At 42.7% G+C, this 19379-nt stretch overlaps 1 protein-coding gene across 1 annotated transcript; it reads left to right on the forward strand.

The window, feature by feature from the left end:
• The first annotated feature begins 328 nt into the window (after positions 1–328).
• On the forward strand, positions 329–19163 carry mfsd2b (MFSD2 lysolipid transporter B, sphingolipid). Its single transcript, XM_069158586.1, has 15 exons — positions 329–477; positions 1011–1370; positions 5227–5352; positions 5468–5592; positions 9434–9557; positions 11635–11713; positions 11868–12049; positions 13428–13518; positions 15081–15202; positions 15722–15805; positions 16468–16551; positions 16785–16894; positions 17995–18138; positions 18401–18577; positions 18765–19163. The coding sequence occupies exons 2-15, from the start codon at positions 1029–1031 to the stop codon at positions 18811–18813; spliced, it is 1839 nt and encodes a 612-aa protein (XP_069014687.1). The 5' UTR covers positions 329–477; positions 1011–1028; the 3' UTR covers positions 18814–19163.
• The last annotated feature ends 216 nt before the right edge of the window (positions 19164–19379 follow it).

The raw sequence follows: 19379 nt of genomic DNA on the forward strand, positions 1-19379 counted from the left end.
ATCATAACCTGAGATTCAAATAAGGATGCCACTATTATAACAGGACTAACATGAAAAACAACTGTGTTTCTTGGTGCATTGTCCCATCCAAAACACACATTGCTGGAGTCAGACCAAATCCTACCATAATCCCCCCACAGATGTACACACACACACACACGCACACACACACACACACACACACACACACACACACACACACACACACACACACACACACACACACACACACACACACACACACACACAGGCTACATGCAACCGGGTATGTCATATACCACCACGGCCGCTGCAGGGCGCAGCACCGTCACTCCAATGAAAACAGGAGTGGAGACGCGCAGACCATCTTCATCCTCCGCAGTCTCCTTCTCATCCTGTCCGTCAGACTGACTGACTGATTGATTGACTTGCAGATCACCGCACAGACCAAACTGACCATCTTACTGACAGCACCGGCTGATTTTCCATCATCACGGGGTAAGATGACATTTGTGTTTTCTGCCCATTTTTTTTATGTGTGTAAATGCCTCAGTGTTCTTATCAGGTGTGTAGAGTGGCGGCTGGTGGATGCAGTTACAGTAATAGTAAGAGGAGGGTAGACAGCACACTCCTGCACGGGACATCGGTGCATTTGCGCCCATGTTTGTTCTTTCTCAAAACCAGCTCAGCAAGAAGATCAAATAAAGCATGATGGTATCCTGAATTACATTCTGCTTTTATTAAGGTTATATTTTAAAGGGTTATTTAAGGTAGAGTGTGTGTATGTGCGCATTTGTGAGACATTCTTGTTGCATTTTCAATTAATGTGCATTGTCCCATTTGTGTGCGTTTTTACGCACGCACCCAAACAGCATAGTCTTTGTCACTGCACATAAATGTGTGTGTTTACATGCCCGCTTTTTTTTTTTTGCTTGTATGTGATTGAGCGCTTCTTTTTTTTTTTTTTGCATATGTGAATATGACAATGCCTAACTGACTTTGCCCTTCCCTCCCTCCTGGCCTCATTCCAGGGCACAAGCAGCATGTGAATGGCGGCAGAAAGCAGCAGAGTTGTCACAGAAGAGCAGGAGGAGCTCCCTGCCTCTGGAGCTGTCACTCACGCGCACCACACACACACCCGGAGTCAGAGCCACATCCAGTTCCAGCCTCTGACACGCACCACCCAGTGGCAGGCTCCTCGCGCTCTCGCTCACACCAGGAGTCACAGTCACACTCACTTCAGCGCGCCCTCGCACACACAGTCGCAGAGGTACGGCTGTCGCCTCACGCACAGTCTCTCAGCCATGACCAAAGGAGAGAGGGGAGTGCAGGGCTCCGCGGGGAAGCTCATCAAGCCCAGTGAACCGCTGTTCCCCAAAACGTCTCAGCAGGTGAAGTCATCTGTTCTTGTTGCGTCCTTTGTGTTGTCCTACAGGTTGTCATCTCATCCTGGCACTGTTACAACTGGCCTTTCTTTTGACACCGGATGTCTGGCAGGTAATTTAGATGATCGATGTCATCTGGGGATATTTTTGCGCCTTAGTTTGACTGTGAGTGACTTGATTGGAGAGAAAAAAAAAGATGGAAAGTGTGATCTCTTTACCTGTTTGTTATTAATCTGCTCCATTGTTTTCGCGTGAATTGTAATCCCCTCAGATAGTGGACTCTGAAGTTGATTTTTTTTTTCATTTGAGAAAGGTTGTTCCAATTGACAGGAAGACCTCCTGGATGATTGCTTTTTTTTTGTCTGATCTCGGCAATATCAGTGGACTTTTGTGATGGAGACAGTTGTTATCACAAACATAATAGGAAACAAGACAGTGATAAGAAAGGGAGGACTTACTCAAGTTTGAAGATCATTTAACCTTATAAAAGCCACATACAGTAATGTAATTGTCATTTAGGTGTGATGTAGGGCTGGGCAATGTATTGATATTACATTGATATCATGATATGAGAAGACACCATCTTAGATTGTGGATAATAGAATCATGATCATTGTCTTTTCCTGGTTTTAAAGGTTGCATTACAGTAAACTAATGTCATTTTTTTAACTCACCAGACTGTTCTATTGTTTGCCTTTAACCACTTAAACATTATATTCACATTACTGAGAAGTATACAAAAATCTCATTGCGTAAATAATTTGTGAAAGTGCTAATAGTCATCCCTACAAAAGCTCTATGGATGTTAAGGTATCTAGTAAAAAAATGTGGTGATATTTGGTTTTGTCCATATTGCCTAGCCCTAGTAGGATGGCTGTGTTAAGTGAGTGAGTCTTTTGTGTGTTTGTATTTGTGAGCCGGCTGAAGTTCGAGGAGCTGCGTGCGTTGCTCCTCGCATGGCCCACAGGCTGTCGACTCAAGTAAATGAAAGACAGGTCAACCCCGATCTTTACCTGGTGTATTGTCCCTTTATGAAGGTTGACACCAGGTTTTGCAGACAAATGGCGTCATAGTACTGTGACAGTTAGTCACTAATTTTCTGTTTTGCTGCATGAGCTCAGGGTGTCTGCGAAACGGCATTACATCACACAATCCAACCAGTTCTGCCACTGTTTGGTCTCTGCCAAACCTCCATCAAATATGCAGAGCTTTTTGGTTTACTTTGACTGTATGGAGTTGGAATCTGACACCTGAAATCTAAGACGGGTTTTTTTGTACAAAAAAACAGTAAAAAAAAAAAAAACATGAACACAAAAGGAATTTGACATATGTGTCATTTAAGCATCCTTGAGCGGCTCATTGATATAGGAGTTTTCTCTCCTTGTAAATTAGGAGAAAACTAATTTACAAGGATGCTAAAATGCCACAACAAATTCTACATGAAAAACTTCTCAAACATAAAGCTCACAGAGCTTTGTGCATATGGAGCATTTCTAAGAGAAAGACTACATAAATCTTTCTTTGGAGTTTTGCATTGACTCCGTGCGACTGTCCTCCCAGTGTCACCAGGCTACTGTTGACATTTTAACGGCTTGCCATCACCACTGACATAATCAACTGTCATACTCATAATCCATAATCTGAATTGAGGGCACAAAGCCCCAGTTGTTGATTCGACTCTAACTGGAATCTGCGCTCTGACCTTGATACCCAGAATTGGCAGAAAATCCTCCACCGATTCATTCAACATTTAAACTGCTTTATGGATCAATTTTACCAGCTTAACATTAGCATGCAAACGTTCAGTGTCTGTTTCTCTTATTTAGCTTTTTTGAGAATATAGCTTAGTAGGCTCAAGCCCCCCCCCCCCCCCCCCCCCCCCCCCCCCCCACACACACACACACACACATCTTCTTTAATTATGCTCATTCCTGATTTAAACTGTTTTGCCTTTAATGGTTAAGGATTCATTAACTTTAGAGATAAGTCTTATCTGTCCTTGTCCCTTGCTCGTTGACTGTCTGAACTCTGCAGATGCTCCCTTTATACTGAGCCAGTCTCTCTGCAGCCTATGTATATATATAGATATATGTGTGTGTGTGTGTGTGTGTGTGTGTGTGTGTGTGTGTGTGTGTGTGTGTGTGTGTGTGTGTGTGTGTGTTGAATTATGTGTATGTGGTTGTGTTTGTGCATCCAGACAACAGTCGAAGGGATATCCTGTTTATCCTCTTTGATGATAAGAACTCAGTAATGAAAGATTGAGTGTAAGATTTTTGGAGGGAAGGAAAAGTGTTTAGAGTGACTCATAGAGAGAGAGAGAGAGAGAGAGAGAGTCTTTTTGCACATCATCAGCTAAGCATTTCTCTCCAAACACCAAAGACTTTGATTTTTCTCTCCAATTAGGGGTAATTGCAGTGAGAGTGGAAGAAGAGAGAGTTTTGAAGTCAGAACCGCCGCGCAGCCTTTACTTACCTCTGACCCGCTTGTCTTGCGATTGAATAATTACACACACCCCCTCCTGGTAATTGTCGCTCTGCAGCCCCTCCATGTTTTGATGGGGCGAAAGGAAGGAGGAAGAGAAAACGTGAGGCGGATAATAACAGTGTGTCTGCCGTGGCTGCGGTTACTTTGGTGATTTCCTTCCTTCATAAAGCTATGAGGGGGAGTAGCAGTGGGTCGAGCTTGGTTGCTGGATGTGGAGGGACTTTGTGTTGTGTGTGTGTCTGTGTGTGTGTGTCTGACACCAAAGGTTATACAGAAGGAGGAAAAGGCAAAGGGTGATATGTGTGCACAACCTCGGAGACAGTTGTAAATATTGGGCTCCCTAGACTGTGGTGTCTCGTCCTATTCATGTCTGAAGATGAAAGCTCGCCCCTTTGCTACACACATGCGCGCGCGCGCGTGCGCACACACACACACACACACACACACACACACACACACACACACACACACACACACACACACACACACAGAGTCACGTGCCTGATGGTTTTAGCAGAGCAAAGAGAAGGAAACAGAGCTGTGGATGACTCGGTGGGTTTCTCAGGCTCCTCCATGGGTCTCAGTGTCTGCACAGACAGACCACAATGCTAACAGCCGGAAGGGGGTCTCCTTCTGATCTCTTTTTATTGCATACACACACACACACACACACACACCCACACATACACTTATAAATGTGCATCTTTGTCAGCTGGAGGAACGTCTAATTTATGGATAAAAAGATGCAGAGATCTGATGATCTAAGGTTGCAGTTGGGAGACAACTTGTGAAGTTGAATTCATGAGAAAGCAGATGTACACATCTTCCACATAAATCACAGCAGAGACGGTGCGACGTGGGAGCACTTCAGGCTCTCCTTTACACGGAATCACTGAATCACAGAGACATTGAGATATTTTTGGAGCACTTGAAATAGAATTCAGATATGAACGACTACAGGATTCACTATTTGTGAGTCAGAAGTTGGTCGCATAGGCCTGATTTATTTGAGAGCGACACACCTTCTTTTGTGTTTCTGGGAAGAAGTTCTTTCTGCAGAACCTGAAATGGCACCAAAGGTATTTTTGCAGATGGTGTAATGGTTTTTTATAGACAGAGATGACAGGGAATTTAATTAAATCACCCCTCACATCCAGTTACAGAATGAGTCACATTATCTTCCTTTGCCATGAATGTACGATGACATCCACAAATATGTGACTTGCAAGCAATTTGTGTCCATAAATGCAGATAGAGTGATTATAATGTTTACAAAGAGAAAAGTAAATGTGTTCATTAGCAGCCTGACTTTCTATGATATCATTCTTTATCTTAAAGTAATTTTTTTTTGTCTCTCTTTTTACCTTTGTCTTCACAGACCGTCTTGAGCCAGAAGTTGTCATTATGCAGTAAAGTGTGCTTCGCCATCGGCGGCGCACCCAAGGAGGTGGCTGCCAGCGCCACCGCCTTCTTCCTGCAAATCTACCTGCTTGATGTCGCTCAGGTGAATGAGTTGGAAGACAATGTGAAAGTGCAACAGAGTGTGTGTGGTTTCCATACGTGAATAAACAGGATAAATGGGAGTTTTGTGTCCAACCTGTCCCTGTCTCACTCTGCAGATCAATGCCTTCCAGGCCTCCATGGTGCTGTTCATTGGAAAAGCTTGGGGAGCAGTGACCGACCCTGTCGTTGGTTTCTTCATTACAAAGAGCAGATGGACCAAGATTGGCAGACTCATGCCCTGGTGAGCTCCCTGCTCACACTATCAAGGAAAATCATGTATTTTGCTTTAATTGTGATGTTTTTCTATGAGCGATCATGACAGAGCTAATATAATGAAGCTGAAAATATTTCAGATTATCCACCTCAATGATTAGAATTTGAAGGAATTTCAGGGAATGACTCATGATTTCAATATATGACCATCAATATTGCAAAATATGACAAACACCCAGGTAGAGGCAGTCCTGATCTACAAACATTAAGTGAGTTGATAAAATTGTATTCCCTAATGGTACTAAAGACATCAAATTTACGCTTTAACATCACAACCTAAACAACATATACTCTCTTATACAATGATATTGCCATTTTGCAAATCTTTACTTAACAGTCACTTGAAGATGCAGTGAAAATATCTATTCTTGATTTCCTTCTGACATATGGCCAAGCTTACGTGAAAAGGACCGTAATTTATATATGGTTTATGAAACATGTTTTGGTTTGCTCCCACTCTCTCAGACATAATTATGGTTGCTACGTGATGTTAATAATTGTACAAAATCTCAACAAAAACAAGCGATGTAACCCAGTTTTGTGTGGTTTGGAAATTATTCTAAGGCTCCAGACTCTCACCTGAGGATTACGCTGGATAAACAGCCATTGTTCTATAATTTGTTGTTCTTGATACTCCCTCTGATCACCCATCCAGCCAGTTGGCTTCAGGGGCGTGAGCTGCTTTTTCACCCTCTGATGTCAGACAATAGATGAGGAAATTCATCTGCAATCTTTCATAAATCATCTGCTGCGTGGCGCTCAATTACATTTTATTACCTTTATGTAACACCCCACTTCACATTAGACCATGACACCGCTTCTTTTTCTTCGCCTGCGAGATGCTCCTCAGTATCTCAGCGGCTTTGGCTGCATTTTTACATTGTGACTCTGGATTATATGAAGAAATCGTCCCCATTTCCATTAAATGACATTTTCAGATGATTTTATAAGCAGCTAAGCATGTGTCTGTGCAGTATGTGTCTTTTGAACACATTTGTGTGACACTTACTGTAATTACACCGGCAGTATGTAATGCCTACCCCATTATAAACCATAGATTACACACAAGCTGACAGTGCTGGAGGGGGACCAAGTCCACTGTGGCCAGCCAGCCGCACTCTGTAGCAGACAGATGCTGATGTAAACCCAGCCTTGATTACCCCTGGGAAACTGTAGGTGTGTGTGTGTTCTTGCTTGTGTGTGTCCATGTGAATGTGCGGTATATGTATTTAAAAGTATATCTCTGCCACTTTTTAACCCATTTGGAAAGTCCCCTCAGCAGGAAGTGCTGTTCTCTGTCTGGCTGATACATCAACAGCCAGACGTGAAGCGATCTGTATCTGTTGCCCTGAGTTCTTTAGGATGGAGTCTTTTGGTCCAAAATCCCCCCCCCCCCCCCCCCCCCGAGTAAAGTAATAAAAAAAATGCAGTAGTACGAGTAAAAGTCCTGCATTCACAAGTTTACTTACCTGAAAATACAAAGGTATCATCAGCAAAATGTAGGAAGTACAGTCAAATATATCAAAAGTAAATTAGTAATTAATCCCTGTGACTGATATCTTATATGTTTTTTGGATAAGTAACCACTCGACTGTTGATCTGTAACATCCATGTGCTATACACAGTTAGGTAAACACTACTGTTTTAGAAGAGCTCACAACACACACACTACAAACCACTCATCTCAATCTTAACAACCACTTGGCTGTCGACCACACCGCCATTTGATTCATAGACCTTTTTCACGGCAGGCATGTCCTTGTAAGGAAAGCACAGGTTCATTAATGATGACTGCATTCCACACAGGTGAGGTCCTGCTGTTGTGCATGCTCGTTCTGCCGCTGGTACAGTTCACTGGGATCACTAAATGCAACTGAGTCTACATTAATACACCTGGGCATTACCAACTGTGACAAGTCAAAAATGTCTGCAGTGAAAATAATCTATTACATGATAGTTTTCACACTGACCACCGTGTTGGATGGATGGTCAGTTATGCCATCAAAAGGCATCAGCAGATCTGCGTCCTTTTAATCAAAACTGCCAAGACAGTTGATTTCAGAGCTAATAATATTGACACCAGCTTATCAGATTGGCTTTGAAAGCTCCTCACAAAAACTAACTAACGATTCTCCCATTGAACTATCCGCAGTTGAGTGTTCGAGCATTGTGGCAGGTTTCGACAAGAAATCTGTGAAATAAAAAAGATAATATCTCTGCTTCGGTTACATCCGTTTATCTTTTGTTTTAAATACAGTTCATTGGTAGTGAGACAGTGTTGAAGTGTAGAGGTGTAAGGCTGAATCAGTAACTACTTACTACAGCTGTCAAATTAATATAGTGGATTAAAACAAAAGTACAATATATTCCTTTTACATTGTAGTGGAGCGGAAATACAAAGTAGCAGCCATATAAAGTAATTTGTACATCCCATCACTTACTTACTTTTGGCACCACGGGGGTATATGAACACTGCTAAGCCTAAAATCACCCAGGAAAGCTCATCCTGACCTACAAGACTTCTTCCAAATCCCTCCTGCCCCAGTGCACATCCTCTAATTAACATGCTGCGAGTGTGCCCAACAAGTCGGTGAGGAGAGAATTTTAAGTGTCAGCTTCTTATCAGCCGGCTCCGCTTTAATTAAGACTGCGCAAACGACTGGGACAGGTGTGACTGTGTGTTCGTGCGTGCAATAACGTGGGAGAAGGTATGCGAGTGTTTGTGCCTCTGTTGCCTCCCCCCCGAACACAGTCATCTTGCAGGAACATTCTCACTGTCCCATTCACCGGACCCCCCGGGGCCCTTTCAACGCTCCCATGACCAAGCGGTCAATACTGCAGCACCAGCGTTGTGAGCCGCCTTTGTTTGAGCAAACAATCAGGAGGAGAGTGAGGTGGCCGGGCCTGGATGATGCCAGAAATGACTGTAAACCGGCCTCTCTCTACCTCTTTCTCCCACTTTCTCTATCCTGGTGGAGAGGAGGTCAGAGGTCAGAACCTCTGCTGGTTTTTGTCACTGTCACCTATATTCCATCACCCCCCCGTTTTTTTCCTTACCTGTAGATGTTGCTATTCCCGTCTGTAGACCACGCAAACAAACACCATTTGCTCTTTGAAGGGAAGGAGGATGATATATGGGTGTTTGCAGACAAGTCATACCGTTGATCATCTATAATCTGCCCTTTTTTTTCCCTCTTCATTTTGAAACACACAGCTGTTCCCTTTCACCATAATGATACATACCAGTTGTTTACTTATGAATTATACATGGCCCATATACTAGACCACTCCAAGTTCTGAGAAAAGCACAACACAGCAGAATTGCTTCATGCTGCGTTTGCTTGAGTATGTGCTACATATTCATATGTGTGTGTGTGTGTGTGTGTGTGTGTGTGTGTGTGTGTGTGTGTGTGTGTGTGTGTGTGTGTGTGTGTGTGTGTGTGTGTGTATGTGTGTGTGTGTGTGTGTGTTGTGTGTTTGTGTATATCTTTCAGTGCTATGTGAGTTTAAAATATTGTGGTATTTCCTTGCTCGTCCTTCCCTCCCAGGACAGATTCCTATCATACTTACAACGACATAATCATTTCACAATCAGTTTAACGCCACTGTAATCGGCCAGAAATATGGGGTGATTTTACTGTGCTATGGAAATTACATAAGAGCACCACTGTTGGTCCTAATGTGGCTGGTTCGCATGGCGATGGTGGTTGCTATGAATTCAATTAAAAAACACAATTTTCCATCTTTGATTCGAGTTTCTTAAAAAAAAACAAAAAACACTGTTTGATTGTTTTCTTTATTTTCTCCAGGATGGTGGGCTGCACTCCGTTCCTGGTGGTCTCGTACTTCTACCTCTGGTTCGTCCCTCCATTCGGCAGCGGCCGGTTCGTCTGGTACCTCGGCTTCTACTGCCTCTACCAAACTCTCATCACTGTAAATATGCATGCACTTATTTTTTAATTTTTTTTTAAGAAATGCAGGCTGGCATGTGATGCCTCAGATACCTCAGCAGGGCGTTGCATGCGGTTCAAAAAGAGACTTGGAAGTGGAAGCAGGAGATAGAAGCTCTGATTGATGCAGTCTTACAGATAACTTATTACATAACGTATAGATAAAAGGCAGAAAAACAATGTTTAAAGTCGAGATGATTGCTGTCATCTCATGCCAGGCTCCGACAGCTCCTGGTAGGATTTGCACTTTGATTTGTGAGACAAGCAGTAGATTAGAGCCTGGAGCGTTTAGACGTCTCACCTCAACGAGGAAGTGTACTTATTTAGTTTGCCTTTTGTTATTATGGCCCAGACCATCGCTCTCCATCTCCCTCTCTGTTCTAGCTCTGGGGTAACCCATATAACATGTGCTACAGAGCGTGTAGACCACTGCGGCCACACTGCGGTCAGCTGTAATGGCATCTCATTCTAACTACTTGATAAGTATACGGTCAGTCCTGCCAGGAACCTCCTGCCGGGTAAATGCTGGTTGCCACTTTTAGCCGCCCTTCATTGTCTCTGGCTGTGTGTTTGTGTGAGGTTTGCTGGGAAAGGGCAGCTGTCATCATGCAGAGGGGTTGCAGTCTGTAAACAGAGGTTAGACTGCAGTGTATCATCTGTTTAATGTAATCAGATAATAATAAGTTTCCATCAAATTTATCAGTTCTCACTTCCATCTGTACGGGACAGTTAAGCAGATTCGTTTCTATAAATGTTTGCATCCAGTAAATGACATGCTGTATAGGAGCGATGGCTGAAAAAAACAAATCCTTTCTCAGCCACATTTATTTTCATTGTGGCTTTGCATGCTCATTTGGCCACAGTGCTGACTGAGCCCTTGTGTAAATTACAAAGTGAAGCCGGACTTGGTTTGCTCGCCTATTCTCTGGGAGAGGTGGCGAGGAAGGAGAAAACAGACCTGAGGTTGGCCAACATGGAAAGTGCAGAGATTGCTTGTGATATATATACTGTGTTTTTTTGCATCTGCGTTTTCACTGGAACATGTAAATAAAAGTCACAGAGGGTGTTCCCTGTTATATTGTAAGGCAGATTCAGTACATAACAGTTTACAGCCATCCCAGCAGCAATGTGAGGCTGGAAACACAGTGGTGCTTTGAGTTAAATACTAACTCCAGCTTACAATAACAATGTTAACATGCTGATATTTTTCAGGTATATCTACCATGTTCACCATCTTAGTTTGGCATGCTGATATTTTTAGCATGAAACACAGCTATAGGAAGAAGGGAATGCCATGAGGTTTTTTTTTTGTCTCAACCAGAGCTTTTCAGACCATGTACTGTACCAAACCAAATTTCCCATGTACCACTTCAGACTGTAGATACCAACGTGTTTACGTGTTTAAAATTCGACTCATTCTGCTTGCTAAAATAAACACCTAACATAACAAGTTTTAATCCGAATAAAGCTAACATTAACGTCATGCCGTGATGTCACCCTATGTGGCAAAAACTACATCATTGTAATGTGGTGTGTTTATGTAATGATAGTTGTCTGTAATAAAACTCAATTAAATGACAATTTCTTTTTTGACTTGGGCCGGTTGGAGTGCAATTGTTAGATCTTTCAGCAAAGATCTTGTAAACCACAAAGTACAGTTTGGGATTCACTGGTCTCACTGAAATAACATTTTCATCAATTAAAATTTGGACCTGATGATGGCATTAGTTGAAAAGTAATTAGGATCACCAAATTTATTGATATTCATTCTTAGGGGGGCATAAATATGTGTTGGGAATTTCATGGCTATCCTTCTTTTAATTATTGAGAAGTTCCATTCAAAACCTAAATGTCAACCTCATCGATAGGATTCATCCTCTGGAGGACATTAATGTCTGCACAAAATTTGATGTCTGCCTTTTTGGTAGTTGCTGACATATTTCAGTCTGGACCAAAGTGGTAAACTTTCATTTGTTCATTACCTCTTTCCCTCCTCATGAGACTTTTGGAACTTTCTGACTGCTGCTGTGCCATAACTGAGTCTTTCTGCTCCTTTGCAGTGTTTCCACGTGCCTTATTCTGCTCTCACCATGTTCCTGAGCACCGACCAGGAGGAAAGAGACTCGGCCACTGCCTACCGTAAGCTCTTTTAATACGCAAAAAGTTCTTCATGCCAGCAGGGTTGAATTTATCTGTGAACCAGCATTTTTATTTTCACCAGCTCCGGTTAAGAATGAGTGATTTACTTTGAAGTGTTGGATCTGAGAGCTGAATGCTGCTCGTGTGATGACAGGAATGACAATGGAGGTGCTGGGGACGCTCGTGGGCGCCGCCATCCAGGGCCAGATCGTGGCCAGCGCTCACACTCTGAAGCACTGCCCTACTCACAACATGTCTGCCAGTTACCTTGGCAACAGCAGCGGGGCAGAGATCGTCAAGAGTCTGGTGCGCTCGCAGGACTACCTGTCACACGCTGTAAGTGTCACCGTGCCGAGCCAGGAACCCAGGTGTGCTAAAAGTAGGCCAAAGAGTTAGTTTGAAAATAACTTGGACTGTCAACAATGTTCTCGCTAAACTTAGAGTTTCGCTGTGTGCTCAGGGCGGTTTACTTTTGCAAAATCTTAGAGGTTGAAAATTAAAAAAACAAAAACAGCATTAAATGAAAAGGAAGATTGTTGAAAATTGGCTCTGTATTTACAGACTGTCTGCAGGTTCTGACATCCAAAGTGGCTTCATGTTTTAACCCGTGTAACCCGTGGGATTGAAAGGAGATGCCACTGTTTGATATCTGAACCCAACATCCTGTGCCAGCTCCCCACTCTGGACCACAAAGGGAGCACCTCCCTCACATCAGGCTCCCTATTGCATCGAGGGGTCCCCACGGCCTGCAAGTCATTAGGCCTATTTATAGCTCACCCAGAACATGTGAAGGCACCCCAGATTCAATATGTTGGAAATATTAGTCTCCCTTCAAGGCGGCTGCAGCTTAGCTTAAAGTTGGAGGGAAAGGAACTCGACAGGACACATTCATGTCCTCATTTCAGTTTGCAGAGCTGTGAATAAACATGGCTGCTGCCGTGAATCCATCATGGGACTTTTTGTGAAGATGAAACAGGGCCAGAGTCCAAACTGTCCTGTGTTGGATTTTGGGTTGCACCGCAGCTATTCGGGCTTCAAATGCTCCTTTTCCATTTGGATTTTGGGTGAACCCTATCGGGGCGACCCACTCACCACGCCAAACCCTCTGCAGCCACCCGCTAAATTCCTCTGTGGTCGCTGGTGAGGGTGGCACACCGTCTGGGCAAACTGCAGTGTGCCCTCGGAAACAGGGAGTGTTTGATGTACATAAATAATAATGAACTGCTGTGCTGAACCATGTGGAAAAAAATAGCAAACAAACAGAGGTGGTTCAAGGCAGAGCAGTTCCTGTTGGGGTACGGCACTAAAACGGTTAAGGATGTATTTTTGGATACAGATCTACTTGAGGTTTCTTCCTGTTTATGCTTGTATCTGCACAGTGAAATGTGCACGGCAGGCTGTGCAGCTTAAAATCCACACAGCAAAGTCACAAGTAATAAATCACACACTGATAAGTGTTAGAATAAGGAAGATCTGAAAGGAACAGAATAAATGTATCCACCATTTTGGGTAAAAACAGACACCTACTGTGGCAATTTGGTCCCAGAATGGATGCATAGCATGTCGAAATGAAGCACCTAAATTTTTTAGGCATTTGAGAACATTATGAATTAAAGATTGTGGAAAGCCTCAGAATAGACTGGATTGTGCCGCCTGTGTGAGAAGAGATGGATGCATGTAGACTACACTGTATGTCTGTTCTCTCTCTCTGCAGAAGGAGGTGTACATGATAGCTGCAGGTGTTATCGGAGGAGTGTTCGTCATCTGCACCGTGGTGATGTTCGTGGGAGTCAAAGAGAGAGATGGTGAGACTTTTCTTTTTGATGTCTGAGAGCGAACACCTCGCTGGCTAATTGACTTATTAATTGACAAATAAATGAATTGTCAACTATTTAAAAAGCTGATTAAGTATTTAAAGGGCACTCCACAGAATTTACTCTTGCATTTGTTAACTTTTTTTTCATCAGTGTCAATGAGCCCATACATACTGCATTTCCGACTTGGAAGGGCCAGCAAGGTAGATAAAATAACATGATAACACAATAAGCCTGGGATATACTGCCTGCAAGGAAATATACGATATGTCTGCTTCGCTGTAGTGTTGCGGATCGCTCATGTGTGTGTCCACACTGCCAGTTTGTCTGCTGCAGCATTGCTACTGCCAGCAGAATCATTCCTCATTGAGTTTATCTTGGACAACGGCCATCAGTGATCGAACGTTTGAGGTTCAACAAGTGAAGAGTTGTAACCTAAAAGCAGTCACGTGATTTTTGTTTACCCTCCTTAAGGCACAGGCACACAAACAGACATGAATCGGAGACGGATAGCTGCATCAGGAAAATACAAACCTTCACCTGTTTGATTATTGGCATAATGTGTCAAGACCACTTTGGGCTTCTGCTATGATTATATAGTGCACGTGTGGTCACAGATCTTTTTACTGCGTATTTTTGCTGAGAAGCCTCCTCATCACGTGAGAAATAGACGTCTCATCTCTTCTCTAGATTACGTGCAACAAACGCGAGGCATGACTCAAGTGTGACACGTATTGCTGCTCTAACCTCTTAACATACGTACCAAAATGGAAATTAAGATGTTGCATGACCGCCACGCACACGCCACGCATGCAATATGTCCCAGGCCTTATTTCTATTTTCAAACTATATTTTAGCAACCTGCACGTCTTAGTTGTTCAGGAAATAGTATGGAAGTTATGGTAGCAGTTTTGGTATATGTATTGAAAACCAGCCCTAATTGAGGCTCTTACCTTTCGGTCTGGGACATTTTCTTTTCCAATTTCTTTTAGGATTCTATTATCTAATGATTTATTGAAAAATAATACACACATAAATCAATGCACAGTTTAGTTAGGAACAAATTAGTGGCCAGGTGGCATCCCTTCGAGCTAATGGTTTATGATGCAGCCACACAATTGCAACATTTATTCAAAGGTCCCCAGGCATCTTTTGTCTCAGGACCTTTGTTGCATAATAGCTATTGGATAAAGTTAAAAAAAAAAAAAAATCATTGATTATCGTAGATTTGCTGCACCTTTTTTTGTTTCTGTACAGCTTTATCTGTATGTATATTTTCAAGATAAAACAAATTGGTTGTCAATGACGACACAATACCACTGCATAATGGGCTACATCTGACAGACAGATATGTATATATATAAAATTACTTTTTGGGAATGTGGCAGTGTTGGTTCTCGTATTCTGACACCTCTCAGTGGGCTAAACAGCATCCACTGCAATGCAGGGGGAGTTCCAGCACTGCCTGTGAGCAAATATATCACCTTTCCCTTACTGCATGTTATTTGATCCGCTGCATACTCATATTCATATTCCACGTGTATCTGTTTCAGATCCGTATGCCCCAAAGACAGAGAAGCAGATCCCCTTCCACCATGCCTTCATCCTGGTGATGAGACACGGGCCATACCTCATTCTAACCGCTGCATTCCTCTTCATCACTGTCGCCATTCAGGTAAATTTATTTACGAAGCACTTCTCAGACATGACATGTGCGTTACAGTAAATGAAGCCAGCCGTGGGAGCCTGAAAACGGCGGAGAATAGCTGGCGCTCAATGTTGATTTGATCAACGTAGAAGAGCACTTACTGAGTGCTCACGGTTTGAAGCGTGTGTTTTAAGTCTCAGGACTGTCGAGAGTGATACAGGCGCAGCGTCTTCTCGCCGTCTGTCCGTCACTCACACACAGATGCTGCAGTTTTGACGCCTCGGCTTTAGGCTGTTTGAATTATTGCAGAATGTCTAAGTTTTGCATCGGATGGGTTTCTGTACATTTTCACCCTCTCATCTCAGCGGATGTGTCAGTTGTCATCCGTGAGCTTCGGAGTGGGAATAAATCACAGCAAAACACCGTCAGCAGCTTCTCCAGTCATTTGGTTTGGCACTCGTAGCAGCAGGCTGAGTGCCTCAGCGACAGTGCTGAGTAGACAAGACAAGAATGAATATCTGAACGTTTGATCTCTGCTTTCTGCAGCTGGTACAGAGCAACTTTGTCCTCTTCTGCACTTATGCCGCCGACCTGAGGGATCACTTCCAGAACATTGTGCTGACCATCCTGGTGAGTACAATGAGTGAAGCAGTAACTCTGATTCACCTCTTAAGCACCCAAACAATTGCAACATTTAACTTTTCTGCAAAATACAAGCCCTTCCAGAAAAAAACACATGGATTTCGCACGTGCAAAAAGTCATGCGATCACATGCGACATATGAAACATGTGTTTTGCCCACGGGAAACGTGGTTTTGGAACATTTAAATGATGTAATGTTTTAAGCCCATATAGATTCCCATGTAAAAACTTTTCCACATATTTTCTCCGTGTTATCATTTGTTGAAACATGTGGTAAACATGTAATACATCTGATGACATGTGTCCCATGTGGAAAACATGGGAAACTTGTGTGTTTTTTCTGCAAGGGAAAGTATTGAGGTATGAGTTTAAAAAACAACTTGTACTCTGTAACTTCTGGGTTTTAATTTTTAATATTATTATCATTTATAGCAGCTGTTTAAGGTGAATCAGATATTTTTATATAAGGAATATTTCATTTTAATAATTAAAAAACTTACTTCATTGCACATTTTTGTTCTTACAGTCGTCATGATTGTCATCATATATACGTTTGAATGTTGCATAACCTTCCCCATTACTGTTGTTTTAATTTATTTATGATATACTCATATCTGTTACACATTATCTCCTTGCTCATGTCTCCCCAGGTTTCCGCAGTGATAAGCATCCCACTGTGGCAATGGTTTCTGCAGAGATTTGGCAAGAAGACGGCCGCCTTTTGTGGGATCACGGTGACTACACTGTTTTTATTTTGGTAGCTCTCCACATTGACTGTTGAACTTTGATGTTTGTGCCATCTTGTGGATGAACCTGGGAGTGTGGAATCCGTTTTGTCTTAAGCCGCTGGACACATTTGAAAGAGAAATTTAAGACTTGCCGCATATCAAAAGACTTAAAAAGACATTTTAATGTTAGGTAAACAAAACAAACACATAAAAAACATCTCGTTTGTTTGTCTATCTAGTGGATCATGCCCTTCACCATGATGCTGGTGTTCATCCCGAACGTGGTGGTGGCTTATGTTGTGGCGGTCTCCTCTGGACTCAGTGTGGCTGCGTCGCTCCTGCTGCCATGGTGAGATTCAGATTGTGTTACACTTATCAACACTGAATATGGATGAAATGTTATGTTTTTTTCTTTTTTTATATAGTTTAATATAGTGTATGATAATTACTGTTTTTTGGTTGTTGTTGATTTCTTTTCGTCTGCCTGACACAGACCTCAGAGGCAAATGAGCTTTTTGCTTGTTATGGTGCAATTACTTTTAATTGTGTGCTGTCCCCGCAAAAAATAAACAATCAAATAAAAAAAGGGAAAAGATGTGAGCTAAATCAACACCAACACGCCCTTGAGCACGAAAACATCTGTTACAAGATCAGATGAACAAAGAGTTTTTTCATCAAGTTTAATCCTGCAGTCCAAAACCTCTGTGTTGCTGAGTTTGAAAGTCTGTCTTTAATATCGTTGCCATCTGCTAATTAATGTGGAGACACCTTCAAAATTGACTACAAAGGATAAATAGAGGCATAATTATAAGATAAAAGTATATCAGAATCCACATTTACCTGCTATATGTCTGTCTGCAGTTGCTCTGCACTGGTGCTCCTTTTAGTCCCCTTTGATCCTTTAGCCACCGTAGTGCATTAACATCCTGCTTGTGGTGATATGGTGCCCCGAGGGTGCAGTCCATTCACCCAGGTCACGTCCCGGTCATGAAAGTGATGTCATTTTGTAAGAATTAAAGGTGGCGTCGACTGTAAATCTTGCACACCAGAGGTATCTCTACATCTGTTTTTCCAGTCGTTTCTAAGGCCGTCACCACTCCTCGCTCATCTCCCGTCCCCTCCCTTCAACCCCAAATTACAGCCTCCCAAGGGGGCCTGTTTATTTTGGTAGGGGCCGATTGTTTATCCTGTCTGTGGGCCAAGGACGGCGGTACCGCCCGCTGCTCATCATCTAATCGTGTTATTAGCCCTGTAATTTTAGCCCACCGGTATATCAGAGCGCTATAAGTAGACCTCACATCATCAGTTGCTAGCATCTTGCTGTGTGAGATAATTAAAGTAAGAGTGCGGGGGAGGTCACAGGCGCACATCAGCATAAAGTAAGATAAAGGACACACAAAAATCAAACCGCTTCATTCAGCTCTGTGTGTTTGTGTGTGTGCGCTCCAGGTCCATGTTACCAGATGTGGTGGACGACTTCAGACTGGCCAACCCCTACTGTAAAGGCCACGAAGCCATCTTCTACTCCTTCTACGTCTTCTTCACCAAGTTCGCCGCCGGCATCTCCCTGGGAGTGTCCACCCTCTGCCTGGAGTACGTCTGCATTACTCTCACATGTTGATGTTCTGGGTCTGCACTGAGCGTGTCATGACACCTCACAAAAAAAAAAAAAAAAAAAAAAAGCACTAACCCTGGTTTGATGGTCTGATGTATAATTCATCATCCAGAGACTCTCGTGTCGGCTCTTTTGCACTGTTGCGGGCTGGATGTCGATTTTCTGTAACCTGTTTTTAAATCATCTTTTTTTCTGTGTGTGTGTGTGTGTGTGTGTGTGTGTGTGTGTGTGTGTGTGTAGGTTTGCAGGGTATGACACTGGCGCCTGCAAGCAGCCCGCTCCCGTAGTGTACACCCTGAAGCTGCTGATCGGAGCCGCCCCGGTGGCCTTCATCGTCACAGGGTTGATGATCCTCCTCCTGTATCCCATCAGCGAAGACGTGCGGCTCAGGAATAAACTCTGCCTAGATGAGCTAAGGTGTGCGGAAATCTCAAGCGTACATCCGAAGGCAACGCTTTAACCTTTCAACTCTTTACACATTCAGTTCAGTTTGTCACCATCAGCTGTATCACACTTTCTGTAGCTCTGGAGTATATTACCAGTATCTCAAATTGTACTTGGGTAACTGCACTCCCAACATTACTGATCCTGATGTCTCTCACAGGAAACAAAGCATCAGCTCCAGAACAATGGAAGATTTGAGTAACGTGTGACCTGGATCTTGAATGGAGTGAATTCACGAAGCCACGGATTCCAGTGCTGTAGCTGGAAAGTTGTTCATTAGTGTATATTACACTGATAAAATAGTTAAAATTGTTTTAATGTAAACATTTTTTGTTTCATTTTCACATGTACTGTATAGTCATCTTGGATATATAAATATATGATAAGATTACCTAATTTATATAAATGAATGTACCTCATTATTTGCTGTGTTTAGCTCTACAACACCGTTATTTATTTATGACATGAAAAAAAAGGTTGACGATATGAAATGAATAAATGTTGTAGAGATTGGTTGGTAGACAGAATAAATTTATGGGTGTTGTGGTTCTTTGCTGAAGAGGTGGTCCTGTGTGAAATGGGACATAAATGTAATATTCAGAGATCTACCCATAGATGTATGTTTTATTTTGTGAAATATGAGTCCAAATAACACAGTATGACCATGAGAGAGAGGTTTGTGTTGAGTATTGCCGACTCTTCTGGTCAGTTGTATTATTGAGCCTGGCCATGTTGCAAATGTAGAATTGTGTTCTCATGAACACATTACGGTACC

The sequence above is a fragment of the Embiotoca jacksoni genome, unplaced genomic scaffold (genome assembly GCF_022577435.1).
Source record: "Embiotoca jacksoni isolate LCO1_2020_lvr unplaced genomic scaffold, fEmbJac1.0.p SCAF_23, whole genome shotgun sequence".
Taxonomy (NCBI): domain Eukaryota; kingdom Metazoa; phylum Chordata; class Actinopteri; family Embiotocidae; genus Embiotoca; species Embiotoca jacksoni.

Coding starts and splice junctions, on each gene's coding strand:
- mfsd2b (XM_069158586.1), top strand. CDS start 1,029: ATGGCGGCAGAAAGCAGCAGAGTTGTCACAGAAGAGCAGGAGGAGCTC. Junction 9,558..11,634: donor TCTACCAAACTCTCATCACT/GTAAATATGCAT, acceptor GCTCCTTTGCAG/TGTTTCCACGTGCCTTATTC. Junction 15,203..15,721: donor TCATCACTGTCGCCATTCAG/GTAAATTTATTT, acceptor TGCTTTCTGCAG/CTGGTACAGAGCAACTTTGT.